Here is a 9,070-nt window from a genome sequence, read left to right on the forward strand (position 1 = left end):
TGCCCGTCGGATGGCTCTGTTCCATGCACGAAATCGAACAACATGGGTTGGCGCTATCTATACTACACCTGCGGAGCCCTCGTCTTCGTCATGAGCATAGCCCGCGTGACGGTGATCCGATTCCACGAGACGCCCAAATACCTGCTTTGCCAAGGCCGTGACGAGGACGTAGTCAAGACCTTCCAGAATCTTGCCCAGAAATATGGCCGGACCTGCGACCTCACTGTAGAGCAGCTTGAAGCATGCGGACATGTCAGCAGTACTCACGCCAAGAACCACGCCTCCCTGTCGGAGATGCTCATCCATCTGCGCGGCCTTTTTGCCACGCGATGGATGGGGATTTCGACGGCCTTAGTCTGGTTCTCCTGGGCGCTCATCGGTCTGGGATACTCGCTGTACTATGTCTTCTTGCCCGACTACCTCACGTCCAGAGATGCAGCTGCAGGAGATACGTCCCCCTATCTCACGTGGCGGAACTACGCCATCACCAATGTCTGTGCTATTCCTGGGCCCATCATGGCAGGGTTTATGTGTCAGACTAAGCTCCTCGGACGGAAGTACACCATGGCGACAGGAGCTCTAGCTACGAGTAGGCAATACCATTTACAACTTTTCCACGGACCACAACTGACGTGATTACCACCAGTGATCTTCTTCTTCGCGTATACCGCTGTTCGCACTGCTTCTGAGAACCTAGGCTTCAGCTGCGCGATCTCCGTGACCATCAACATCTACTACGGTACACTGTACGCCTATACCGTCGAGGTCCTGCCATCCGCCCACCGCGGAACCGGCAACGGCGTCGCTGTCGCCTTCAATAGACTAATGGGGACGATGTCCGCTATTATCGGGACCTTTGCATCCACGTCCAGCTCCGTGCCAATCTATGTCTGCGCGTCGCTGTTGGGCGTTGCGGCCATCATCTCTGTGCTGTTTCCGTTTGAGACGAGGAGCAAGCGGCCTATCTAGTCGTGCAGATATCTGGCATGGAATGAGGCCAGTTCAGCACTGTGCATGATTTTCCAATTTCAGGGTGCCATCTGGTTATATGTAATATTTACTATACTATACGATTTGGGCGGTATGTAATGCGCATGTAAGGGGATTGTTGGATACGACAGGAAATGAGCCGTCAGACGATTTGATTGCGACTTGGTCTTGTATTTATATTCACCTATGGACATGACTTTCAACAACGAGATGACATACCGGAATATCAGCATAGACGTTATACCATTCCCGGCAGAGCATTCAATGTCTGCGTCCAGGAGCAGTACTGATATTTCCTCCCTATATATGGATTGTTCTTCTTGGCACGCGACTTGAAGTCAAATGACAAGCCACACAGTCGAGGCTTGAAAATTGAATCGATATCTATGACAGGCTAATGTTGGCTTATAAACACAGAAAGTGTCCTGTCAACGATAGACTATGGAGAGAGAGGCTATATATTAAATGCAACCTTCGGTGACATCAGACCTCAAAATGGAGTCTTCACGTATGTTCATCTTCACGGGAGATCCTTCATCCCATGACTTCTCCAATGCCTCCTCTGACTGATATTCTAGTTTGCATGCTGACGCTTTCCACGGGAGATCTGGGTGCCTGCTGGATATAATAACTCAGATCTGGCTCGCTCTCGCGCTCGACACTGGAATACCCTTGACCCCAATACGCAAAGCAGTTGCCGTCGTACTTCACTCGAAATCCTCCCGTCGATCCAGCTGCAAGAAGTCGCGGTACTGCAGGCCGCGTCCGGGACAGTCCAGACCATACCTTGCATGAAGTCCTGCGTGGTCGCATTGAAATCCTCCTGTACGGCACACCGCACATCAAATGAGACAGCTCGCTGCGTGCTCATCTTCCGGATCAGTCGCATGAAGTAATCAGTCGTCTCCTCCAGCGCGCCCATCAGGCTGCCATTTGCGATCGGCGTGTTTGGCCCGAGGAAGATCAAGTAGTTCGGGAACCCGGACACCGTGAGGCCGCAGTACGAGAGAGGGTCGTCCTTCCACAGCTCGCGCAGTCTGGCGTGACGTGATCGATTGTGTCGAAAAACGGGCTCCACGTTGTCTTTCTGCAGCGCTTCAAGGTACCGCTCCCCGGGGTTGAACACCAGTACGGATTGGGGCAGAAGCTCGCACGCACAGCCTGAGAGCAGTCATTCAGTACAACCTTGCTTCTCGAAGACGCAATCTCACCTGAACATGGACTTCCAAACCACGTTCTCCCCAAGTTGACATTCTTCTCGAATATCTCAAACTGTAGACCATCCTCTCCAAAGACCTGTTGGAGCTTGTATCCTTGAGCAGACTATGACCTTGTCATTGCTTGACAGAAGCTAAAGACCAGATAAAAAGTCCATTCAAGTGAATCGTAGCATAGCACAGCACAGCATACCCATGAAAATTCCAGAGACAGACCCTGTCAATTCTCCGTATCTGATAAGCATGAATATGATAGATAGATAGTCGCCCCCAGGCCGGCCCGAAGCCAATCGATCCCGTGATCGGCTATAATAATAGCGATCGGTCGGTCGGGGAGAAGGGAGGAACCTTCTTCCCCTCCCCGGCCGGGTACCCCGGCCGGGGTACATAATAATAATAATAAATGATATAAACGACGATCGATCGATCGGCTCGCTAAACCGCTTTCAGGAATCTCTACCCTTTTGCCGTTTTGGGAAATTCTTTCCTTTGGATACTGCATGCCGAGTCAGGGCGAAGTACGCCGTTTGATAAGGGTGTATCGTATGTTACTGTACATACATCCTGTGCGTGTCCATAAATGAATAATGCGTGTATTGCGCCATTATTGGGCCGCAAGCCAGCAATGCAATCAATGTCTGCAGACAGCGTCCACACGTACGATAGATTTTTATTGATGGGAGCTTTTCCATAGTCTGGTCCAGCGATTGGTGACTGCTCATCGGCCGGGAAGAAGAAGATCACCAGAAGAAGGTGATAGCCGGCGAGACAGCCCTTATCAGATACGGTCACCATCCTAGGAAGGGATATCGCGTTTTTGTTCCGGGTTGGCGTGCGAGTCAGAGAGGCAAGATAAGATGCCTTGGCGTGGTGACTTTCTTCTTGATTCTGTTCGGTTCAGTGAAGCAAGGCTGTATCTATCTATCTATCGATCCATCCATCTTCTCTTACGGAAAGCAGATGAACTTTGTGGCCATCGTCATCTTTATCGCTGCTATTAAAAAGTATAGCTTCCGCTTTTGCGTACTGGCACGTGCCTTTGTAAATATTAGGAAATAGATATCGCGAGAATTACAGCAAAAAGATAACAAGGAACATAGTTACAAAGTCCGCCTCGACAGTAGATGACAGACACTACCTAAAAATAAAAATATTGATCAAGGATAAAGACAGGGATAAAGACATCGACTGACTATAGTACGAAGTCCTTGGCATAGACAGCTACATGGATTTTCTCTCGAGACAGCAAAACCTGCAAGGCTTTGTTAAATTTTGATAATTCATTGCCAGACTGTTTTACGCTAGTTCTAATGATTCTCGCTCAATACGTAACTTATCGCTTGTATAAATTTTACCTATTGGCCCATCAGGTATCTATGATACTTCACGATTATCTATACTCCGTAAGAGCGTAGATGCTTCTAGATAGGCATGGAGGGCATGTTGATGATACAATATCGGGGAGATTCGGTATATTTCCAAGGTCGATGCGCCTATCTTTGCGGCGCACGTGTCTAGACTTTAGGGCTTGCGGCGTTATCAGTTCCTGCGTCGCGTCTAGAATATCTAGCACGGTGCTGTCGTCTACCCGCTAGTACTATGATAGTATAGTAGTAGTGCCATAGCCATGGAGCTTTCTCCCTGCTTTATACAAATTAGGAAATTATGTGCTCACCTGATGGTCTCGAGACAAGATAGACGCGCTGCGATTCTGGGGCCGGTCGAGCGAAGAACTGCAGCGGAATCGCGACTACTGGAGCCCATAACTGCATCTCCAGTTTAGTATCATGCCATCCCAGCATGCTCGACCATGCGTTTCTGTACTCGTCGCAGTCGGCCCAACTGGCGGTCCCGAACACCTCGTCGTTGGAGCTGGCGCTGATCCACACCGCCTGGACCGTTTGGCTGATCGACATGATTGCGGAGAAGACTTTGGGGCCACTGATCCTTTCCTAGGGTATTGCGCGGCCATGTCGCGACGATCCATCTCTACTCCTGCCGTGCAGCCGACCGCTGCGTCCCACAAACAGCGAAAACACGCTGGACAAGTGAATAAAATTCTTGGGGGAACTTGCGGCTGTGTGGGTTGTGTCAGGTGATTGTACGCCAAACTCCTTACTTCACTGACATAATCCGGGATGACCTCCATTCTGGGCAGGCGAGGAAGGCCGACATAGATCAGTAAACGGCTGGATACGTTGGTCGAATCCGCTCTTTCGTCTAGTCAACAACCCCCGGCGAACCGGAATCTGCGCGGAGGACCGTGTCGATCAATACGGCCTTGATGTGGGATTCTCGACTACACCTGTCCCAATACGTTATCTCGCAAGCCGGGTCGAGGCCTGTTTCATCAATCGCTGTGTCCAGAACCCGACCCAGACGAGAACGCCGAGGACGACACAGTGGAGACGCAGATCTTCCACCATCCGACGACGGTGGACACATCGAATTTTGGGGGGGAGGGTGGCGCGTGGGGCAGGAGCTGCTGCGTATTCGGGCAGTCGAAGTCGAACTCTATCTCGCGATTACCGGGAATGGGGACATTCTGGGCCAGTAGCAGCAGCGGCGGGGGGTGTTGTTGAGGGCAGACAGGCGCAACATCCGGAGACAGCGACAGCAACGTGGCCGGGACCTGGAATCATGGGCAACTGCTCCTTCATGGACATCACACGAGACCCGTCCTTCCAATTTCAGGATCACGGCAGCCCTTATCTGGGATTGTGGGGGATTGAGAATTTGTAATAACAATCAATAATCACGAGAATTAACTATGAACAGGCATAACAACCATTAGTCAGAATTTGGAAAGCAAACCCAATACCTACTTTGCTGTGCTGCGTGTTCTTGCCAAAGCAAACGAGAAAGACTAAGCACTCTGACTAGAGACTAGAGCTCTAGTCGACAAGTCTTAGTCAATTAGAGATGAGCAAATCATGAAGGATTAGGCTGACTATAACCCCAATAAGCAAAGGGGTTGAGCAGCTTCCATATTCCTTTGTGTCGGGTAGCCGTGAAGCACACGGCGCAGATCGCTGTCACAATAGAACGCAAATGCGTTGGCCGCTCTTGCTGTTGCTGTTGCTTTATGTTCCTCCACAGCTGGGTCAAGGGACCATTCTCGCCATTGACGGGGTCGTGCAAGGGCATCTCCACCGACTGAATCTCCTTTGCAACGCTGCCGTCCGGGTCGACGGGGTCTCTGCCGTATTCGTTCCGCCAGTGTGGAGCGCCCTGCATGTAATAACAGTATTAGCTTGCTTTCTGTGGAGAAAAGGAAAGAAGAAACCTTAACAATAACAACGACTAGAAAAGTAAAGAAAAAAACATCAACAAGAATAATAATGACTAATGGGTAATGAACTGCAGGTACGTGCTGTACAGTACAGTAATGTACTGTACTATCATCTGCCTTCGTATTCTTTTGTTGGCTGTTCTCTTGAAGAAAAGAAGAGAGACAGGAAAGTTGAAACCTTCGGATACACCCCAACATATCGGTAGTCCAAGCTGCTCTGCAGAGAGCAGTGCGCTGTCCCTGCAGGAATAACAATCACGTCCCCCGCTGAGACGTTCAGTTTGACTCCGCCGGTTGTGTCGTTAGCGCCGCAGCCGAGCAGGAGGGTCGATTCGCCTTGAAAGATGCCTATAACGATCGGTTAGTCCAGGTCAGTTCAGATAAAGCTAAGCGCAAACGGTAAAAGAAAGCGAGGGAACGATAAGGGAACAACAAAGTGACACTGGCAAGCAACTAACCATAACATTCGTGGGTATTCGGATGGAAGTGTCGAACGGGAATATGCCCCCAGACACCCTGCTTCACCCACCCGTTGGCCTCGAGGAAGCTGGTCGTCCTCTCCTGAGACAGCGGCAGCGGCAGGACATCACGGTAGATCAAGACTGGCAGGACGCTGTTCGGGGAGTGCTTGTTAGGGGGGATGAAGTGCTGCTCTGGTGTGAAGGCCATTCTTTTCTTTTCTGTCTCGAGATATTCCTGGTTGCTCTCTGTCAGTAGTAAACAGGGTCGTCAGTGAAGAGTGCAGATGCCAGCGGTGATATAACCACAGGTCAGGCCGTAAACAGGCATGGATATCCGGTCCGCCCATGCTGGATGGTGAGCTGTCGAACACGTCAGATGGCGATAATGCCTGGTAGCAGTTTCCCAGGAAAGCAATGCTATCCTGCGGTCGAGAGCAGAGATAAGATAGCAGACCCGAGGAAGGAACGACCCGAACGCGCTAACGGGCAGCCGCGGGGTGTCGGCCGGACTCCGATCACTGAACAGTCGTTAGTCATCCATTTCTGTCGAGCAACACAACTTCAATTCCCACGAGGACTGTGCTGCGAGTAGTGCCGCCATAGATACTGCCAGAATACTGCTGTTATAAGGTCCAAGGCTAGATATCGCTTGTAGTCCCGCAGACGTATCTGCTGAATTCCAGCATGTGATCCTCTGGCAGTAATAATACCAGCGCCGACGACAATGGTCAAGCCAACTCGACAAGACAATTTCTCGATATCTCATCACTCTCCCCCTCCACGCAAGCGATCCACGCTGATGATCCGCTGAATGTCGTCGACGATGTCGCTCCTCCGATCCATGTCACCACCACCTTCCGCTACCCCAGGGAACCAGAGCGACTGCGCCTGTACCATGAACGGTCGTACCCCATTTTCGAGCCCACGGAGCACTGCTACTCGCGCCAGTCCACCCATGGCACATCGCGGCTGGAGGCCGTCCTGTCGACCCTGCTGAAGAACCCCTGCGTGACATACACCTCCGGTCTCGCCGCGTTTCATGCCTTGGTCACTCTGCTCAACCCCAAGAAGGTCTCAATCGGAGCAGGATACCACGGTATCCACGGCACACTGAAGCTCCATCAGAGACCGACAGACTGCAAGATCCTCCCGCTGAACTGTGATCTCAACGAGCTGTGTGAAGGTGATCTCATCCACTTGGAAACACCCGTCAACCCTACCGGCCGCGCACTCAATATACAGTACTATGCTGATCGCGCGCATTCGAGGGGCGCCTATCTGTCTGTGGATTCGACCTTTGCGCCGCCTCCTCTGCAGGATCCCTTCCAGCATGGAGCCGATTTCGTGCTGCATTCGGGCACCAAATACATTGGCGGCCATTCGGATCTCCTGTGCGGCGTTCTCGCGGTGAAACAGACCGAGTGGCTGCAGAAATTGCTCGATGACCGTCTGTTCTGGGTTCAGTCATGGGTGGTCTGGAAAGCTGGCTGGGCGTGAGGAGCCTTCGGACGCTGGAACTGCGAGTGCTCCGGCAGAGCGAGTCCGCACAACGCATCGTGACTGCATTGAACGATGCCGTGACTGGGAAACAAAACTCGAGCCTTTCTTCCGCAGACGCGGAAATCGTCCGGACCGTGGTCAAGGAGGTGCACCACGCCAGTCTGCAGACGGAGGATAGTCAAACATGGCTGAAGAAGCAGATGCCCAACGGGTACGGACCTGTGTTCTCCATCGTCCTCCGCACTCCCGCGCTGGCGAAGCAGCTACCGAGCAAGCTGCATTTGTTCCACCACGCGACCAGCCTGGGCGGAGTCGAGAGCTTGATCGAATGGCGGACCATGACGGACGCGACAGTGGATAAGGATCTGTTGCGGATCAGCGTCGGCGTTGAGGACCCGAAGGACCTTCTGGGCGACCTGGTTCAGGGATTCAGAGCTGTCAACAGTAAGCAATAGCCTCCAAGTCGCCATCCACGTGGGAGTCTTCCGTCCACGTGATAGAGACGGCATGATGTGTCCAAGATAGACATAGACATCTGACCATGAGATCTTGCTAGCTATAAGTATACTTACATGGTAGATCGATTGGTTTTCTTCGAGGGGATGCGAGTGTCCTCTGTGGCAAAGGCGTTCTATCTACCAAATTCGAGCAAATACAGCGAGGAACACATAGATAACGACTACCTAGATATATAGTAGAAGATCCATGGTACAGACCAGGTATTTTCTCTTCAAACCTGTGGAGCGAATCGAGCCCTCTAAGGCTTGTTCATAGGTCATCACGCAATCTCTTCCCCTTCTGATACAAAATAAACAGGGAAGAGAGGTAAATAAAATAAATGAAAACATATAACAGCGTAACAATAATATTAATTTCTCACCAGTTTCCCTTATGTGTAAGGTAGGGTCTCTAGTGTAAGCGAAGACCTTCCTGTCATATTCACCTGCAATTTAGGAGAATCTCAGGCAATTATTTACGTAGCCCTATATCCTTCGACTAAAAACCTGCGACTTGTAATGAGTTGAATTTTAGAACTTGCAGTCTTCTGAGGAAAGCCTAAATGAACTAAACAACATAGGAAAGAAATACCCAACATTGGTTGCAGAAGGGAGGGAAAATGGAGAAGAGTCAAGAGAGAGAAAGGGAAAAAAACACCCAAAAAGGATACCTTGTGATTCTCAAAAATCAAGAAAGAATTCCAACGAAATTGCTCATTTTCCCGAGAATCACATTCTTAAGAGAAACATCCAGCGCTTGTCAATTTACCACCCAGTCACCTCAACAGGATTCAAAAGTAACGCATGTCTTTTAGCCTTAATGGACTCAGCTCAAGTAGAAGGCAAAGAGGTTCCCTTCTAAACAGCTCCATGCTCAAGCAATAGATGTATAATGTCATACCTCACAAAATATTCAGCAGCTCCTAAAGCAGTCTGAGACTTACCAACTCGTAATTTTGCATTGACATCTGCTCCTGCATCCAGAAGTAGCTTGATAGTCTCAAGTTGTGACCATGGTGTCATGATTGCTGCTGCTAGGGCACTGCCATAGTCTCCACAGGTGAGTTGTTGATTTACATCTGCCCCAGCAGCTAGTAAGAGCTGGATGGTCTT

At 50.6% G+C, this 9,070-nt stretch overlaps 4 protein-coding genes across 4 annotated transcripts; 2 read left to right on the forward strand and 2 right to left on the reverse strand.

The window, feature by feature from the left end:
- Positions 1–42: 42 nt before the first annotated feature.
- T310_8439 (uncharacterized protein) lies at positions 43–969 on the forward strand (the record flags this gene model as incomplete). Its single annotated transcript, XM_013468775.1, has 2 exons — positions 43–589; positions 698–969. The coding sequence occupies 2 exons, from the start codon at positions 43–45 to the stop codon at positions 967–969; spliced, it is 819 nt and encodes a 272-aa protein (XP_013324229.1).
- A 555-nt stretch (positions 970–1,524) lies between these two features.
- On the reverse strand, positions 1,525–3,002 carry T310_8440 (Monooxygenase; the record flags this gene model as incomplete). Its single annotated transcript, XM_013468776.1, has 5 exons — positions 1,525–1,724; positions 1,777–2,151; positions 2,202–2,313; positions 2,401–2,424; positions 2,769–3,002. 5 exons carry the CDS (start codon positions 3,000–3,002, stop codon positions 1,525–1,527), a joined length of 945 nt encoding a protein of 314 aa, XP_013324230.1.
- A 719-nt stretch (positions 3,003–3,721) lies between these two features.
- On the reverse strand, positions 3,722–4,123 carry T310_8441 (uncharacterized protein; the record flags this gene model as incomplete). Its single annotated transcript, XM_013468777.1, has 2 exons — positions 3,722–3,804; positions 3,883–4,123. 2 exons carry the CDS (start codon positions 4,121–4,123, stop codon positions 3,722–3,724), a joined length of 324 nt encoding a protein of 107 aa, XP_013324231.1.
- Positions 4,124–6,345: 2,222 nt separating this feature from the next.
- On the forward strand, positions 6,346–8,155 carry T310_8442 (Cystathionine beta-lyase; the record flags this gene model as incomplete). Its single annotated transcript, XM_013468778.1, has 4 exons — positions 6,346–6,488; positions 6,662–7,433; positions 7,496–7,904; positions 8,040–8,155. 4 exons carry the CDS (start codon positions 6,346–6,348, stop codon positions 8,153–8,155), a joined length of 1,440 nt encoding a protein of 479 aa, XP_013324232.1.
- Between the last annotated feature and the right edge of the window lie 915 nt (positions 8,156–9,070).

Source organism: Rasamsonia emersonii, assembly GCF_000968595.1.
Source record: "Rasamsonia emersonii CBS 393.64 chromosome Unknown ctg1118621760752, whole genome shotgun sequence".
In the NCBI taxonomy this organism is placed as follows: Eukaryota; Fungi; Ascomycota; class Eurotiomycetes; order Eurotiales; family Trichocomaceae; genus Rasamsonia; species Rasamsonia emersonii.